This window comes from Papio anubis, chromosome 1, assembly GCF_008728515.1.
Source record: "Papio anubis isolate 15944 chromosome 1, Panubis1.0, whole genome shotgun sequence".
In the NCBI taxonomy this organism is placed as follows: domain Eukaryota; kingdom Metazoa; phylum Chordata; class Mammalia; order Primates; family Cercopithecidae; genus Papio; species Papio anubis.
In genome coordinates, this window is record NC_044976.1 from 45578522 (window position 1) to 45597073 (window position 18552).

At 54.2% G+C, this 18552-nt stretch overlaps 1 protein-coding gene and 1 long non-coding RNA gene across 4 annotated transcripts; one reads left to right on the top strand and one right to left on the bottom strand.

Annotated features, from left to right (window-relative positions):
* Positions 1–5168: 5168 nt before the first annotated feature.
* Positions 5169–11174, top strand: LOC103884854. 2 transcript variants are annotated; one of them, XR_001904879.3, is made up of 5 exons: positions 5169–5532; positions 6364–7137; positions 7341–7576; positions 7725–7935; positions 9316–11174. It is a non-coding gene; the product is annotated as an uncharacterized LOC103884854 (long non-coding RNA). The 2 variants fall into 2 exon arrangements; XR_647663.4 differs by having other exon boundaries at positions 7341–7935.
* On the bottom strand, positions 11042–18133 carry PDZK1IP1 (PDZK1 interacting protein 1). Of its 2 annotated transcripts, none has more exons than XM_009208036.3 (5): positions 18044–18133; positions 17645–17833; positions 15080–15188; positions 12793–12888; positions 11042–11496 (listed from the first exon to the last, which is right to left on the bottom strand). In XM_009208036.3, the coding sequence occupies exons 2-5, from the start codon at positions 17709–17711 to the stop codon at positions 11424–11426; spliced, it is 345 nt and encodes a 114-aa protein (XP_009206300.1). In that variant the 5' UTR covers positions 17712–17833; positions 18044–18133; the 3' UTR covers positions 11042–11423. The 2 variants fall into 2 exon arrangements, with proteins under 2 accessions (XP_009206300.1, XP_003891887.1); XM_003891838.5 differs by lacking the exon at positions 18044–18133 and adding an exon at positions 17983–17999.
* Between the last annotated feature and the right edge of the window lie 419 nt (positions 18134–18552).

Below are 18552 nucleotides of genomic sequence, written 5' to 3' on the forward strand. Positions count from 1 at the left end.
AGCTCTCCAGGGTCCCTTTTATAAGGGCACTAATCTCATTCATGAGGGCTCCATCCTCATGACCTAATTTTTTCCGAAAGGCCCCACCTTCTAATAACATCACGCTGGGGGCTAAGATTTAAACCCATGAATTTGAGGGGGACACATACATTCAGTCCATAACGCCAGGGCAGTGCCCAAGTGAACAGGTCATGAGTAAAGGACAAGAAGTAAACTCATTTGCCACCAGTCATTTCATCCATTAGTATGCTGCTCCACCTCTTCTCTTCCAGAAGCCTCAGACTCCTGCCCAGAAGTGGTGTCTAATATTACCAAACTCATCCACCTTTGCCAGAATACTTTCCTGCATCACAACGACCTGGTTTACAAATTCAGTCATCAGAGCTTCCATTTTATTTATTTATTTACTTTTTTTTTTTTTTTTTTTTTTGAGACGGAGTCTCGCTCTGTCGCGAGGGCTGGAGTGCAGTGACCGGATCTCAGCTCACTGCAAGCTCCGCCTCCCTGGTTCACGCCATTCTCCTGCCTCAGCCCCCGAGTAGCTGGGACTACAGGCGCCCGCCACCTCGCCTGGCTAATTTTTTGTTTTTGTTTTTGTTTTTGTTTTTGTTTGTATTTTTTAGTAGACACGGGGTTTCACCGTGTTAGCCAGGATGGTCTCGATCTCCTGACCTCGTGATCCGCCCATCTCAGCCTCCCAAAGTGCTGGGATTACAGGCTTGAGCCACCGCGCCCGGCCAGAGCTTCCATTTTAATAAAGATTGCCAGGTCGCCATGACCACACAGGTTTGTCTTGGGCTTTGCATTGCCTGAGACCTCTATAAAACAACCAGTTGCCTAAGACACAAACCCTGGTGATGAGTGCTTTCATTGTGGTGGTTGAGCAAAATACGGCATAGAGATAGTCCTCAAGAAATAAATGGTAGCTAAACTTGAGGCAGGGCAAGGCCAGTTCTAAAATCCCGAACACCTGACTTCTAGCCAGTGTTCTATCTGCTCTCACATCTCCCCAAGCATCCATCAGTGGCCACTCCACTCAGACCCGCAGCCTGGGCAGACTCCCCTATATGCACTGGTAATGGGGGAGTTCCTGGTCCAACATTGATCTTCTCATCAATTTTCACTTTTCAGTCCATAACACCAGGGCAGTGCCCAAGTGAACAGGTGAAGGACAAAAAGTAAACTTCACATTGATAGGAAGAGCAATGCTGAACCAGTAACTGTATAAGTCCTGCCATCTTGTGGCTGTTCAATATATTGCAAGCAGGCCAGGCGCAATGGTTCACATCTGTAATCCCAGCATTTTGGGAGGCCAAGGCGGGCAGATCACGAGGTCAGGAGTACCAGATGAGCCTGGCCAACATAGTGAAACCCTGTCTCTACCAAAAATGCAAAAATTAGCCAGGCATAATGTCGTGCGCCTGTAATCCCAGCTACTCGGGGAGCTGAGGCAGGAGAATTGCTTGAACCCGGGAGGCAGAGGTTGCAGTGAGCAGAGATTGCACCACTACACTCCAGCCTGGGCGACAGAGAAAGACTCCATCTCAAAAAAAAAAAAAGATATTGCAACCAATACAGAGAGCAGGAACTGGTATTACGTATGGAGAAAGCAATAAACTTTGTCAACAAGTTTTTGGAAAGTGTTCAGCCTCTGACAGTCCCCACCACCCCCACGCCCCTCCACACACACTGTACACTGTGATGGAATTGATTAAGTGTAGATAGATTCAACCCTTAAGGAAAACAATAGAAAGTACGTACCTTACAAGAGCCTCGGAAATGCTCGTATTCTTTGATGGAGTGATTGGATCTCCATCTCCTGAGAGTTGGTCCTATAAAAAAATGGTCATTGCTTCAGGGCTTTACTGTAAGTGGCACAAGGACCAGGGTGAAGCAGGTAAAGACAGAGGCAGAGACCAGAGATCCATGAGGAGTGGCCAGGAACCAGCCCAAGCCAGGACAGGAACTGGAGTAGAGAAAAAGAGGACCAGGAGCACAGCCAGCCAGGATGCTTGGTTGGGGTTCAGGGAAGTGGGAGGCTGAGCCTATGCTTTCCAGGCAGATGGGAAACCTCTGGGCTCAGCTGAACCATCAGCCAAGCCTGGGCTCACCCAGCGCAGCTGGGTTGCAAACTAAATCTAGACTCTAACCAAATTGCAGACTATTTCTAGACCCTACCCTACAAAGTAAAGAATGACTTTTGGGAAGAGGTAAAACTACGTTTAAGACCCTCAGCTTGCTGAGGTAACAGGGGTGAACATAGAGTGCACAATGGCTGGTGAGCAATGGGAATGGGCAATGACTCACAGACAGCTGGCTGTGCATGGCAACCATGGGTCTAAAGCATGCTAGGTCTTGTGCTAGGGCTTTGCACTGGATGGTCACCACAGATAAAAGGAGATCCTGAGACCTGGGGAGGCTAAGTGATGTAAGTAGCTGAGCTGGTATTGGCATTCATTCATTCAGCAAACATTGAGTATTTGTTCGATGCAGGCACTATGCCAGTTTTCCTGGGGACATCCCGCCCTCCAAGAGCTGAGGCTGAGATGTAGTAAAAGATGTCAGGGAGACGCCCCAAGGAAGGTGAGGCTAGCAGAAGGAAAAACATGAACAACACAGGCATGGAGACGTGTGGTGAGGGAGGGGAGGGGAGGCAGGAGAAGTTCCAGCAGTAGTGTGTTGCCAGCACTGGAAAAGGAGAAGGAGGTGGAGTCATCTAGTGGCTGCTCGCGATATTGCAGGCAAGGAAAGGAAAATCACGATGGCTGTCATTCACTGAGCATACTATATGCTTTCTTTACATCCATTAACTCATTCACTCTTCACCACAACCTCATAAGATGGGCCTCATTTTATCCCTAATGTGCATATTCAGTCCCTGATATACCCTTGTTAGGGTACATCCCGCTAATATAAAATTGGCAGGATGAGATTTGCTCAGGGAAATTTGGCTTCAAGCTCACGCACATAGCCACTAGGCTACACCTGCCTCGAGGAGTTTAGATTCCTCTCGCAGGTGTGAATGGCTGGATTCTAGCAGGAAAGGTCTCCTTAGCTGCAGTGCAGAGGAAAATTTGGGGGTGAAAATGAAAACAAGGGGGCAGGCAGCTGCAAACATCAGGCAAGATCGAGGCTTGAAGCCGGGGAACTGGGAGTGGCAGTGGAGGGAGATGTGTTGGAAAGTGAAACTCAGGGGCTGAGGGAGAGGGGGATTCTGGGTGACTCCCTTATCTCTGGTCTGGGTGAATGGGTGCCACTTACAGGAACAGAGAACTCAGGTTGGTGAAAGATCAAGAATTCCATTTTGGACCTGAGGTGCCTGTGGAGCTGTGCAGGAGGGAATGGAGCTGAAGGTGCTGATCTGGAAGCTGAGACTTTACTGGAAGCAGTGTAAGTGAGTGCAAGGGATAAGGTCTCCATGTCAACACATAGCTCTCGGAGACCTCCTATATGCCAGGCCCATGCAACACACTTGCACATTGCAATAAAGAGGTGTGTGCGGTCCGCCTCACAGAGTTCAGAGTTCACAGTCTTGTTCAGAGAGATGGGCAGCATGACCAGGGTGAGTTTGCAGGCTCATAGGAGCTTGATGAGCTGTGGGCAGATGGTCAGGAACAGCTTCCCAGAGAAAATGGTGATTATCCTATTATACTGAGAGCAGAAGAATCAGATAGACCATCTTACCTTTCAACAGGGAGCTGGACAATAGTGTCTTTGGTGAGAGCAATCCCAGCAGAGTGTTGGGGAGAGAGGCAAGGCTACAGGCACTGAGTAGTGAGTGAGAAGGATGGAGTGGACACAGCAAATGCCAACCACTCCTCTTAGTTGCTTGACAGGGTCCCTCCCCACTTTCCCACATGTGTGCTTCCAAATGGACTGCATGCTCTGCAAAGGTAAACACTGTTTCCTTCTTTGTCTCCCCATTTCTCTCTCTCACACACACACACACACACACCCCAAAAAGAACCCTATGCTGGGGTAGAATTAGCCATAGATTTAAAGTCAAAAGGCCAGGGTTCAATGTCACTAACTGGCTATGCAACCTTGGGCAAATCACTTTTCTCTCTCTGAGTCTGCATTTTTTTCCTCTAAAACTTGGGCTCAGTTGTAACCACCTGTAGGATCATTGTGAGGCTCCAATCAGAAAGTGTCCTACACATCATACGGTAGCCCTCAGATTCAATGTAGAAAACAGCACCAGCAAATGTAAATTAGTTCAACCATTGTGGAAGACAGTGTGGTGATTCCTCAAAGACCTAGAGCCAGAAATACCACTTGACCCAGCAATCCCATTACTGGGTGTCTACCCAAAGGAATAAATCATTCTATTATAAACATACATGCAGCCAGGTGTGGTGGCTCACACCTGTAATCCCAGCACTTTTGGAGGCCCAGGCGGGTAGATCACCTGAGGATAGGAATTCAAGACCAGCCTGAACAACATGGTAAAACCCCGCTTCTACTAAAAATACAAAAATAAAAATAAGAATTAGCCAGGCATGGTGGCATGCACCTGTAGTCCCAGCTACTCAGGAGGCTGAGGCACGAGAATTGCTTGAACCCAGGAGGAGGAGGTTGCAGTGAGCAGAGATTGTACCATTGCACCTGCTCCAGCCTGGGTGATGGAATGAGACTCCATCTCAAAAATAAAAATAAAAAAATGATACATGCAACCGTACGTTCATTGCAGCACTATTCACAATAGCAAAGACATGGAATCAACCCAAATGCCCATAAATGATAAACTAGATAAGGAAAAGATGGTACACATGTACCACTGAATATGATGCAGACATAAAAAGGAATGAGATCGTGTACTTTGCAGGGACATGTATGGAGGTGGAGGCCATTATCCTCAGCAAACTAACACAGGAACAGAAAACCAAATACCGCATATTCTCACTTATAAGTGGGATCTGAACAATAAGTACACATGGACACAGGGAGGGGAACAACATACACTGGGGCCTGTTGGGAATGAGAGTGGGGAGAGTATCAGGATAAATAGCTAATGCGTGCTAGGCTTAACATCTAGGTGACGAGTTGACAGGTGCAGCAAACCACCATGTTTTTACCTATGTAACAAACCTGCACATCCTGCACATGTAGCCTGGAACTTAAAATTAAATTAAATTAAAATTAAAAAGAAAACAGCCCCACCACCATCAAGGAAAGCCTCTTCCCAACCTCCAATTCCAGTTCACTAGCTCAGCCTGTCTCATTCCCCTTTTTCTAGCTCCCCTCTCCTCCCTGCCCCTTTCCTCACTTTGCCCCCAACTGTCCTCACCATTCCACCCCATACCTCCAAGCTCATAGCTAGAACTGACCAAAGGCCCAGTTATTCATTTACAAAGTCCATGTCCAGAACTGTACCAGCCTCAGCAGTGTGGAAAAGATCAGTGTGGCCAGCTCCATTGTGTTGATGCCTCAAGAGATCCAGGCTGGCAGATGGGTTTGGCACATTCTGTACCTGCCAGCCACGGAGAGCCTCCAGCCTACTTCTCACTCGACTCCTTACATGACCCTGGTCAGGTACTGTCCCTTCCTTGGGCTTAAATTCCATAGTGTAATATTAGTAAACTGGGCTAAATGATCCTAAGGACCTTGCTAGCTCTGACATACCATGATCTTGCATCCAATTCAGTTCACTCTGTAATAAATAATCAGAATAACCATAGTAATTTTTAAATAGCTAACATTTATTATGTACTGTATGCTAAGCACTATTCTATGCATTTCATGTGAATGTTTAACATTCATAACACTACTTATCATGCAGACATCATTTACTGCCCCAATTTACAGTGAACTGGAGCTCCGAGAATTAAGTTGATTTATCCACAGTCTCAGGCTGCCAAGTGTCCAAGCTGTGCTACTTCCAAGCTGCCCGACCCAGACCTGAGCTCTTAACCTCTCAGTGGGCATCCAGGTCAAAAGCAGAATCTCTGGCTCAAGTGGCGACTGCCCAGCTGAGTTTCAGAACTCCACCATGCACCCAACTGCTCCTCCAGGGCTTCTCTATGGATGTGTTGCAGGCTCCGAAATGTCACACAGCCGCGCCGCATCCTCATCCCACACATGCTCCTGCTTGTCCCTGGCATCTGCCATTCTCAATGCCATTAGGTATTGATACCTTCGAATCAATGCCTAAATGATACCTTCGAATCAGAGGAAGGCACCCCTCCCTCCAGGAATACGGGCCCACACCTGGTCTCAGGGACCTGTTAGTGAAGGCACAGTCTATACAGCCCAGAGCAGTGCCCCTGATGCCATCATCTTCCAATTTACTCGGGGCAGACACTGATATTCATCCTTAATACTTTCTCTCTCTCTCTCTCTCTCTCTCTCTCTCTCTCTCTCAAGCTCTCTCTATCCTGTTTCTTCAAGGGGTCAGAGTCTCCAGGGAACAAGGTCCCAGAAATGATGCCATCTCTCACCCTCTGGAAAAAACATGGCCCAGGACAGAAGCCACTGGACTCCCAGACCCCTGCCGAAAGAAGAGGTGTAATGTCAGGACTAGGATGGCTAAGCGCCCAAGCTGACCCCACCAAAAGTGCAGGGAGGTTGAGGTGTTCGCAGACTCGGCCACTGGGGCCGCAAGGAGGGGGCTCAGAGGTCCCACTGCCCTTGCATTCCACAGGAAGACCCAGTTGCTGGCATGACCTGAGAGGTTTCTGGGATCACGCCATGGAAAGGCGTCTAGTCCCAGTGTGAGGGGGAAGAGCGGCGCCTGAAGCTCAGCTTCCCAGGCTCTGCTGAATCTACCCTTCCTTTAGTGCGCGCAGCCACCAGGTGGCAGCCGAGGCCACGGGCAGACAGAACAGCGCTCTAAACTGTAGGCCTGCCAGGCAGCAGCGTTCCCAAGGGCTCCCAGGACCTTCAACCAGAAAGAGAGAGTGAGCATATGCGCATGTGTATGTCTGCGCCCGTGGAGGGAGGAGGGGTGTGAACAGACACTGTTGGACAGATGGTTGGAGTTTAGTCCCTTCCTTCGGGACTCTCCACCACTCCGGCTTCACTTCTCCTGCCCAGCCCTGTCCTGGGTGCACAGAGAGGGAAGTCACTCCATTCCTGCCCTTGAGGAGCTCCCAGACCCGGGGCAGGAGCGGGATGCAGACAACTAGACAGCACCCTGGGGTGAGTGGAGTGAGTGGAGCAGGTGGGGCGGGTGCAAAAAGAGGGAGGAGCAGGGGCTGAAGTTGCCCAGAGGAAGTGCTGAACCCAGGAGTGGGGAAAGGAGCGTCTGGGAAGAAATGGCATCTACGTTGATCATGAAGGGCTTTCTGGCAAGTCTCAGGAGCAATAACAACACGGATGTCATCTCTGTTTCCTCCCAGCAGCCGTGCAAGGAATGTACTACAGAGCCAATTTTACTGGCAAAGGAATGGAGGATCTGAAAGGCTAGGGGATCCCACAGGCAGTGAGGAGCAGGTCTGGAATTTGAACCAATCGGCATGATTCCCACGCTCAAGCTTTTGGCCACCGTCCGCACTGCCAGGGACAGAAAAAAAAAACCTGAGAGGAGAGCCAAGCCAAGCTGGGGAGTCAGGACCTCCCAGCCAGGTCTGGATGGGAGGTAGGTGCCTCCACCCTGGTCCCAGAGCAAGTTCTGCTGGCTTCAGCCACCTGACTTGCCTGTGAAGTTGGGCAAAGAGGCCAGAGCAGACTGTGTATGATTCTGGCCCCACCCCCAGCACCTCTACCCCTACCTTTCCTACCCCTAGGCTGCGGGAAGAGGCTTTGCCCAGCAATAGTCCTGATCTGATGGCTGCTTGAAGCACAATAAACAGATAGTATTTCTGCACATGTCACTCTGAGTATGAGGGCAGTAATCTTGAAACTCCCCGTGACCACCTGGCACTCTGGAGATGGAACTCCGCAGCCTGTTTTCAAAGCCAGTTCCTGGTTGGAAGCTCCTCTTCAAGTCTAACAGAAGTAAGCAGTGCTGCAGTCTCCCTTCAACTGTGCAGTTGCTGGGTGGAGGCTTTTCTTTCCTGCCTGAGTTTGGGTATTATCTCTAATGTAACCCTATGAAACTTACACGTTTTAGGTGGGAGAGGGGAAAACAAGGTGCAAGCCCTGTTCTAGGAAGAGCAAAAATGTCTTCAACAGTAAGACATCCTGGTCTGAGAGCCAGGGCTTGGGGCAGCCTGTGGTGCTGGCAGAGAGCTGGTGGAAGGGACCACGGAGAGATGATGCCACACACAGAAGTGAGACCAATGAGATCGTGGGAACTGCCCGGCCAAGGGCTGGCATCAAGGAAGCTTGGGAGTCAGGGGACAGCTGGGAAGGGAACAACCAACAGAACCAGCTGGAAACTGAAAAAGGATGCAAGGGAGAAAGAGGAGGTGGGCGCTGAGCTCAGGTGGGGGAGGAGGAAGGGAGACAGGACAGAGAGGCAGAAAATAAGACAAAAACAGAGGCGGAGAGACTGAGAAACAGGGAGACAGAGATGGATAGAGGCTGGGAAAGACAAAGAGGAGAAAGGCCTGGGCAGGAGAGGTCCTATGTGTGGAGAAAAGGTTGGGAAGAGAGCAGGAAAGAGAGAAGGAGCACAGGTCTTTGGGGGTTCCCACCGGACCCAGCCCACCCCTCCTGCAGGCTGGGTCTCTCCCTTGTCCGCCACTTACGGAGCTCAGGATCCTCTCCCTCAGTGCTAGGGGCGGAGAGCTCGCCTCCAGCCCCGCCCTAGTCCGGAGGCTCCCCCTCCCCAGGCCCTCAGAGGCCGCCCCTGAGACTGGCTGTGCAGCGATAGATGGTGGGGGCCCAGCTGGTGCGTTATCAGCCTTCTCCAGGAGCGCGCCTGAGCCACTCCGTGGCTGCCTGTCTGAGATTAGGCCCCCTGAGGGTCATTAAGCGCCACCCTGGCCTGGGCCCAGCCTCCTTTCCCTCCTCGATCTGGCCAGGCTGGCAGGTGGGAATGAGCGATAAGGATTGGGGGTCTCAGCGGTTCTGGGGCCAGCAGCTTCCTGCTCCCAGCCCCCGATCGGGGCAGGAACATGGGGTGAGGGTGAGGGGCTGTAAGGTCAGTGCCGGCCCAGCCCCTGCAGGAGCCCCGTGGGTTCCCACTCTCTTAGATCTGCCCATATTGAGCAAGACAGAATGAGAAGGGGGACAAGGAGGCTCTTAGAGAGGCCCCAGACAGCTGCTGGGGAGCAAGGTAAGCCCGGGCAGAAGCAGGCTTCTCCTGGCAAAACCTCACAGGTGTGAGGAGCTGGGATTCACTTGCTACAGGGAGACAGGGAGGGTGGCTCTGCCTTCTGGCCCTGGCAGGCTGGTGGGGTGACCTGACTCGAACCCACTCCCACCCCCCAGGGACAACTGACGGCAGAGCTGGGAGGAAATGTGGCCTCGTGAAAGGAGAATCAGATCCGGCAGCCAGAAGCTTCCCACCAGGAGGCAGAAAAGGAAGAGGGGGCTGTGTGTGCCCTAGCAGAGGCCTGACCCTCTAGGAACCTCTGTCTCTCCTTCAGTGAGTGGAGAAGCTGGGCTGGCTGCTGGCCTAGTTTTGCCCTCTGGTCTAATCAAGGAAGACTTCCCAGAAGAGGAGGAACCTTGGCTGGGTCAAGAAAAAACAATGGGCAGAGTTTAAACGGGCAGAGGTGGGGTGAAAAGGCATGAGTCACAGAAAGCCATGTAAGCAAAAGCCTAGAGTAGAAATCACAAGCTGTAGTTCATTAAGTTGAAGCCCTGAGAGGGGAGGTGACTTGTCTCAAGACACACAGAAAGGCAGGGATAGGCCTACAGCAAAGCTGCTGCTCCCCCATCCCCAGGCCTCTTCCCTCTACTGCTGTCTGCATCCTAAACCCAATGAGGTGAGAAGAGATTATTTCCATTTAAGATGAGTCTTCCCCAGTGGTACTTGGTGAAGCCTTAGAATAGCAAAAGAATGGTCATAACATGGAACAAGGGGGCTGTGACACGTTGAGGCAAGTGGCAAAGGGAGACCTTTGGGACAAGGTGGATGGCCTCCTACCTTCTGGCCCCACTTCTCTGGATCTGGGAATTATCCTGGGTAAGTCCATCTCAGATTATCACCCAGGACAGAGACAGAAGCTGTTCCCATAAGGCCAACAGTCACAGAGGTGAGGGGCCTCCAGGTTCCGCCAGCCAGGCAAGGCGTGCCTCCCCTCTGCCCTGCTCCTACTAGGACCCAGTTTCCTGATCCTCCCGTCCCTACCCCGACTCCCACTCCAGGACTGGGCATTGGGCGAGGCAGGCATAGGCAAGGACTGGGCTGTCCTCCAGCTCTGCCGTGAGACTGGCCAAATCTTCCATGGAGAGAAAGCTCAGCTCAGAGAGGACAGCAGCTTTCCCAAGCTCACACACAAGTTGGCAGAGGACCCAGGACTCACATCTGGGCTTCCTGAGTCTCAACCCAAGACTCCTTCCTGACACTTCCTATGCCAGAGCCAGCACAGAGGGGCCACCAGCGGGAGACAGACTAGATCTGTGGGAACCCACCGTGACACCTCCAGCACAGAGGCAAAGGGTGAACGGCACTGTGCAAGGAAAAGCCCAGAGCCGCAGGGATGAAGGGTGCTTTGGGGGCGGGGACTGGAGCAAGGGTAGAGTGGGTAAGCTCCCCGGCCCATGGGCCTCTGACATCCTCTTCCTTCCCTGCATACATGAAACTGATCAGCACTGGGGGCACCTAGCTCATATCAGGGTCTGCCCTGCCCTGCCCTGCCCTGCCCTGGGAAGCCGTGCCCGGCGGCTCTGGTTGAAGAAAGGGTTTGGCCTGAGGGGACAAGAAACACCCCACTGGCAGAAATGGGCTCACCTGTCCTGGTCTTCCTGCCTCCCAATTCTCCCACATGTCATCAGACACTCCCATTTGAGGGTGCTTCACTCTCAAACACCAGAAAAGGCACCAACCCTCTCTTACCCTCACCCTGGCCACACACTCTCAGCCCCTCCCCAGCCTGGGCCCCCTCGGTCCCAGCTGCCCTGTGGGTACAGGGGCTTCCTGGATAATCCCCCAAAGCCACTATGACAAGTCAGAAGACGATTGTTGTGATTCAGAAAGCAAGATGGGGACTCACTGGAAGCCTGAGGGGCTGTTGCTGGGCCTCAGCCTCAGAAATACAAAAAGTCTTTATTTCACAGAATTTGGGGCCGTTTCCACAGTTATGGGGAAGGACGTGTGAGCAGGATGGGAGGTGCTGAGCTGACTGTCCTCTCCAGAAGGCTCTTCTGAGCTGAGCGGGAGACCCCAGGGCCACAGCTGAGCCCCAACCTAGACACAGTCTGAGCTCCAGCCTTGGCTGGCTATACTTCAGGAGAGGGGAGGGCCGGCATCGGGCTGGAGGGAGTCGGCCCACTATTGCAGATTCCACACAAAGAAGGAGGGGGCTTGGGTGGTAGCACTGGACATCCATCCCAGGTGCCTGGGAGTCTTGGGGTTGGAGCCACAGACAAGGTTACATCGGGGTGCTGCGGACCTTGCCTTCCTCCTCGGGGACATTCTCATAGGCATTCTCATGCTCACTGGACCTGAAAGAAGAAGGCATGGGCCTGGTGGGTCATCGCTCCTCCCATTCTATCCCCTTCTCCCTGCCCCATCCTGCACTTGTGACAGTAATAGCTTCCAGAATAAATGCTTGACTCCCAGAAGGGGATCCTCCTGACTACATCTGGGCTTATGCATCTGAGTCTGGAGGCCTCTCAGCATCCCCTCCCTGACACCTATCTCCCTCCTCCTGTGGACTGCTCCACCAGTGGGTCCTACTGAGCCCATCCCCCAGTGAGCTCCATCTCCCACTGAGCCCATCCCCCACTGAACCTTATCCCCACCGAACCCCATCCCCCACCGACGTCCATCCCCTACCGGTCCATCCCCCACCAAACCGCACCCTTCCATTGAACTCCATCCCCACCTCCCATCCCCGCGCGTCCATCCCCCGCTTCGTCCATCCCCACCGAGCTCCATCCCACACTGAGCCCATCTCTACACCGCATCTCCCCACTGAGCCTATCCCCACTCGAGTCCATCCCCCACCGAGCCCATCCCCCACTGAGCCCATCCCCCACTAAACCTATCTCCCAACAAGCTCCATCCTCCACCAAGCTCCATTCCCCACTAAACCCATCCCCCTCTGAGCTCCATCCTCCACTGAACCCATCTCGACTGAGTCCATACCCCACTGAACCCATCCCCCACTGAACCCATCCTCCACTGAGCTCCATCCCCCACTGAGCTCCATCCCCCACTGAGTTCCATCCCCACTAAACCTATCTCCCAGCAAGCTCCATCCTCCATCTGAAGCTCCATCCTCCACCAAGCTCCATCCCCCACTGAACCCATCCCCTACTGAGTCCATCCCCCACTTAGTCCATCCCCCACTGAGTCCATCCCCCACTGAACCCATCCCCCACTGAGCTCCATCCCCTACTGAACCCATTCCTCACTGAGTCCATCCCCCACTGAGTCCATCCCCCAGTGAGCCCATCCCCCACTGAGCTGTATCATCTACTGAGCTTTCCCCTCACTGAGTCCCTCACTCATTTGTCCCTTCCTCCATTGAACCCCTTGTGCCCATGGTACCCACTGCCCTATGAGTCCCCTCCCCTGCACTGAACCCTACCCTCCCAAGTCTCTGTCCCCTTCCGGAGCCCTCGCCCCACACAGAGGCTGCGTTTCCCCCACAGAGCCCTGCGATTCTCACAAAGCCCGAATTGCCTCACTAGCTTTTGCCCACATGAGTCCCGGTCCTCCCCAGCCACCTCCCCCTAGCAGGTTCTCCTTAGGCCCTGGGAGCACACACAGGGCAGCCATGCACTGCACCTCACCTGAAACTGGCCGCCATTGAAGAGTACCTTCCATCCGTTCCCACCAGGACTCCATCTGCCTTGTTTCCGACGGTCAGGATCATGTGCGCAGGCTCCCTGGGGACGGGACTCATCAGTGGGGCTCCTCAGTGGGGCCCTCGTCATCCAAGTAGACCCTATTCTGGGTCCTGGTTCTCACAAGCCGGAAGGCCAGCAACTGCCCTTCCCAGAGCTGTGTGCAGTGGGGCCTGTCAGTCACGGCTTCTGGCCCCACCCATGGGGTCTCACACTTTCTCCCCACTCCATGGTGGGGGCCAAATAATTGCAAAAGATTTATCCTGAGTCCAAAGCCCTCAGTTCAGCCTCCACAGCAGGCCCTGCAGGATGCAGTGTCTGCCTCAAATTTCCCCCGGTCGTGCCTTGGGCAGTGGGCACAGATGTGGTTGGTGGCCCTTCAGGCAGAGCTGGGGCAGGTGAAGAAAGCCTATCTGAAGAGCATCCAATGAAAAGCTCCTCACCTCTTACTCAAGTTTAAACCCCCTGCAATGTGGGCTCTCCCTGAAACCTCCCAGAAGCTGCTCTCATGAGGGTCACAGGGAACCGAACACCTGCTCATTTCCTTAGACATCCCACAGGCACCCCAGACTTCATACATCTCCAATTAAACAGTTGCCCCTACATTTGCTCGTCCTCCTGTGTTCTGGGCCTTGGTGAGTGATCCCCCATGAGAAACCTCGATGCCATACCTGCCTTCCTCCTGTCGGGTCCACTGCTGCCTGTGACCACCAACTCCCAGGGTGCCTACCTCCTAGACAGCGCTCTTCACTTCATCCTCTTGGCCACCGCTATAGTCCAGACTCCCTCCTGACCTCATGCCGGCCCCCTCACCGCTCTCCAGGCCTGCAGACTGGAGACTGCCCCACCGCCACCGTGCATATGCCGTGAGGCAGCCAGGGTCATTCTGCTAAGGCCGTGTCTCATCCCGAAACTGGCTTAAAAACTTGTCACGGAGGCAGGGCACGGTGGCTTATGCCTGTAATCCCAGCACTTTGGGAAGCCGAGGCAGGCGGATCACAAGGTCAGGAGTTGGAGACCAGCCTGGCCAACATGGTGAAACCCGTCTCTACTAAAAATACGAAAATTAGCTGATAGTGGTGTCAGGAGCCTGTAATCCCAGCTGCTCAGGAGGCTGGGGAAGGAGAACCACTTGAACCCAGGAGGCAGAGGTTGCAGTGAGCCGAAATCAAGCCTCAAGCCATTGCACTCCAGCCTGGGCAACAAGAGCAAAACTCCAGCTCCAAAAAAAAAACAAAAACAAACACAAAAAATAACAAAAAAACAACTTGTCACTGGATTCCTACTCACTTAGGTAAAGCCCAAAGCTCAGGTCATTCGTGTGCAAGAGCCTGGTTGGCCTGGCCTACCCACGTCACCAGCCTCATCTCAGGTGTCTCCATCCCTTTCTCCACCCACTGAGCCACTGGTGTTTCCTCAGCAACCCTGCATGGGGCTAGCACTCAAGCCACCAGGCCACCTTTGTGAGATCTGGGAAGAAATGCCCCTGGGACAGAGGCAGCCTTGCCTGAGGGTCCTGACCTAGTGAGTGCAGACTGAGTTGGATTTCAGCCCACCCGCTCTTCACCTGTGTGTGTCTGTCCCCAGCAGCCCTGGTGCCATACCCCTAACTCAGGACCTGGATGTACCCTTCCCTCAACCGCAGTGCTCTTCCCACGCCACTCTATCCTGGTAGTGACTCCTCCTCGTTCTTCAAGTTTCAGGATAAACGTGTAATGGGGAAGCCTTCTCTGACCACCCCAGACCGGGTCAGGCCCTGCAGTGTCCTCTGCACTCTCCCTCAGCAGCAACTCTTGAACTTCTGACAGCTCACTGTAGTCTGAGCCTATGAGGGCAGGAGGTGTGTCTGTCCCATGCCCTCTCCGTACCACAGCTGACCCACCAGGAGGGACCACCCCTTCTAGAGGTCCTTACAGCCCCCATCACAGGCTGGGCTGCTATCCTGGCTCTGCAGAAACACAAAGACTCCAAGAAGAGAAGCCGTTTCTCCAAAGCTCACAGGGAGCGGGCACCAGAGCTGTGGGGCCCACAGAGCCCAGGTCTGGGAGCCAGCAATCCTAGGCTCTCATTCCGACAGTCACCAACCCACCCTATGACCTTGAGCCTCAGTTTCCCTTCCACACACGGGGAGGTTTGGACACAGGGTTTCTGAGGGCCTTCTCACTGCTACTAGAGCAAGAGCAGTGGTCCTGGGCCCACCCTGCCTGCTCAGGGGCCCTTGGGCAGCACTCACGGTTCCTCCTGGCACCAGAAGTGGTTGACTGCAAAGGCGATTGCCACGAGGACCAGGAACACGGCCACCGCGATGAGGCCCTGCATCCAGGGCTGAAGGTTTCCCAGGCCTAAAAAAGGGAGAGGGGCTGTAGCAGACAGGGCCACAGTGGGGCTGCATGTGCAGGAGAGCGAGGGGCCTCACTCCCCAAGGGCCCCACCTGTGCTGAAGGCCCTCAGCCAGCTTCCAGGACGAAGGAGACATTCTGGGGAGGGAGGGGTGGGATATGGCCCATCTGACCCACTCAAGCATCTTAAGCTCCACTGAGCTTAGGAAAAGGAGGGAGTTGGGGGAATGACAGAGGCTCAGAGAGAAAGGAGTTGGAAGGAGTGAGAAGCCAAGGAGGGAAGAGCCTCAGAGTGCTGTATCTGAGATCTAGGCATCCCAGAGCCTCTTTCCCTCCCCAAGGGGGGTCACATGCAGGGCTCAGGGAGTACCTGGGCCCCAGGGACCAAAGGGCAGCCCCCTGGACAGCCAACCTAGGCCTTGCAGCTGGGAGTGGCTCCCAGAAGGCTGAGGAGGACCCAGAGCTGACAAGACTGGTCTGGGATCTAGAAGATCCTGTTCTGTAGCGAGAGGTTTCTCTGATGGTAAGAAGTGTATGAGACTGGGAGACTCTCAGGGCTGCTCAGCTGGGGAAATCTGCGGTGCCTGGGGTACCCAGAGAGAGGAGTGGACCAGGACATCTTTAGAGGGGCAGAACGGAGGGGTGAGCTCTTCTCTGGGTCTTGGGGACCAGGAAAGAAGCCTCAAAACCTGAGCTGCTTTTGGTTCCTCCAGCTGGGTGCCCAGGGACTAGGGTCAGAGATTAAGTTGAGGCCCCAACCATGCACCCTTCTCTATTTTTTTTAATTTTTAATAGAGACAGGGTCTTACTATTTTGCCCAGGCTGGTCTCAAACTCCTGGGCTCAGGCGATCCGGCCTTGGCCTTCCAAAGTGCTGGGATTACAGGCAAGAGCGCCAGGTCCCTTCTCTGCTTTTTGACCCATGACACCAACACAGTCCCTCAAGATTTCCCTGAAGTCCCTGCCTTCAGGCCCCTGCTTCCCCAAAGGACTTTCCTGTTCCCCAGCATCACTGCACTCCATGAGCCTGCAGGAGCTCAGCCCTGCAGAGAAAAGACCGTCAGCAGGGAGAGGTCCCAGGACAAAACACAGGTCAGCGGGAGGCTTCGGAGGGGTCCTGCCTCCAGGCCAGAATACCTGCATCCCTGTATTTTGAGGGACCCAGGCTGGACATCAGAAAACCTTCCTCTGGCTCACTCCTGCTCAAATGTCCTCCTTTGAGTCTACCAAAAGCTGTCCTGCTGCAGTGGAGGCCTGACCTCTTCTCCGAGCCTGGCAAATATTGGGAAGGAGGAAGGAGGCTAGGCACTCTCTGGCCTGTAGTGAGGTCAGACCTCACTTATCTCCAGGGGAAGCAGAAGACACACAGTGTGATTATTCTCGGTTCCACACCTGCCAAAAGCAGTGTTTGGAGTCATTGCTTCCCTAGGGGCTCAGACTGCTCCCTCAGGTCAGCGGTTGCTCAAGCATGGGGAGTTAGGGCTCAACCCTTGGAGGCCCCTCCCTGTTTCCTCCTAGACCCCGCAGCCAATTCCCTCCAGTCACCCCAGGGACCACAGTCCCTGCTCCTCCTCCCATGTGGGGTTAGCACATACAGCAAAGGGCAGTGCCTGGGGCAGGAGAAAGGTGGTCTGAGCCCTGTCCTTTCTTGCCCTGCTGTGTGACTCAACCTCTCTGGTCTGCAGTCCCCCAGAGGGCTTCCAAGACCCAAGAGACAGAGTTGAAGCAGACACACATGAGAGCTTGGGTGGGGGTGGGAGGGGAGCTCTGGAAGCATCTTTGCCAGTCCCCTCTGGACCAAGTCCCACCTGCAGAGTCCCCAGACTCTGGCTGCAGGTGCAGCCTGACAGTGCAGAATGAAAGCCAGACCTTGGCTGTGTTGCTTCACCAGGTGCAAAGCCCTTCTACACCCCTGACCTGGCAGCAGCCCCAGGAGGTGGGCAGGGTGGGGCTTATTGTTCTCATTTTATGGGTGAGAAAACTGAGTCTCAGAAAGGGGCAGTGATTTGCTCAAGGTCACACATCAATTCAGGCAGAGCAGGACGAAGAGCTCAGATATTTGGGGGAGTCACACTGGACACCGTTCTCTACCCAAGCCCAAGAGGCTGAGACAAAGCCCAAGCCTTTGAGGGGTAGCTTGGGCCCCATTCTCACCCGCCTTGTATCCCCGGGCCCCCTGTACTCAGGACCCAGCCACCCCTTGGGCAATGCCTGCTCCTGCCCTGTTCCTCCCCAAGATCCTAGAACCAACATTTCCCTGCTGCTGCCACTTTTCACTCGTTGAAAACAAGTGACAGGCAGAGACTTGGTTCAGAGGTCTCTGCCTTGGGACATTCTTTCAGCTAGCCCAGTCCCTGCTCCCCCTCCAAACTCTAAGTATCAAGGCCCTGGGGAGGGGAGCCAGAACACCACCCATCCGCCCCTCGGGCTCCGGTGCCCAACCCTCTCCTCCTGAGCTACCTTGCTGACAGCTGGCAGGTGGCACTGCCGTGAGCAGGCCCAGAATGAGCAGGCTGAGGGCCAACATGGCTGCAGCAGCTCGTAGCCTTGCTTCTGGCCGCTGGTGTCTGGGCTCCTGGAGCTGCTGTGGCGTCTGTTGGTGTCCGCCTGAAATCAACCTGGGCTCAGTCTGGCCCTGGAGGAGAGGAGCTAGGAAGGAGGAAGGCGAGGGAGGGAGGAGAAATGAAGACGGGGCGTTGGAGAGAACCTGCCCTCCCTCCCATGGTAATGAGCTGCCAGGCCTGGCCTCCCCTGGCCGGTGCCCAGCTCACCTGTGCTGGCATTCGAGGTCATCTTACCGGGGCCAGCTAAGGAGGTGGGTATGAGGACCAAGCAGATGTGGGAGAGCCCCAGCCTCACCTCCATGCCCTGAGCTCCCTTTTCCTGGCAGTGGGGCTGGATTCTAGGGAAAGGGGTGACCACAGTCGCTCCTGCCTTGACTAAGCCCAGTGGGCGGGGCTTCTTGGAAGGCTGACAGTGGGATTAAGAAATGTGCTGGCTGGCTCAGGAGCTTGGGGAAAACCCCAGAAGCCCAGAGAAGGCTCAGAGCTGCCAGATTCCCCTGAGAGCCTAGCCTATTTCCTGTTCTCCCCCTCACCTGCCCCTACCCCACCAAGCTAAACCCTGGGACTGTAATGCTGGGACACACCACGGCTTCAGTGCCTTCCATGCCCTGGCCCAGCCCAGTGGCTTCCTAAATCCACCCCTTCCTGCAAAGATCTCCAAAGAGAACCTGAAGGTCCCAGTCCCCAGCTTTCACAGCCCATGCCAAAGCCCTGACCCAGCCCAGCTGACCTAGGCCCAGTTCAGTTCTTCCTCTTGGCCCCAGATGTGGTCCCTGGAAACCGGGCAGGGCCTCAAAACAAGAT

Coding starts and splice junctions, on each gene's coding strand:
- PDZK1IP1 (XM_009208036.3), bottom strand. CDS start 17,711: ATGTTGGCCCTCAGCCTGCTCATTCTGGGCCTGCTCACGGCAGTGCCA. Junction 15,189..17,644: donor ACCTGCCAGCTGTCAGCAAG/GTAGCTCAGGAG, acceptor TCCCTTTTTTAG/GCCTGGGAAACCTTCAGCCC. Junction 12,889..15,079: donor TTCTGGTGCCAGGAGGAACC/GTGAGTGCTGCC, acceptor TCCCGTCCCCAG/GGAGCCTGCGCACATGATCC.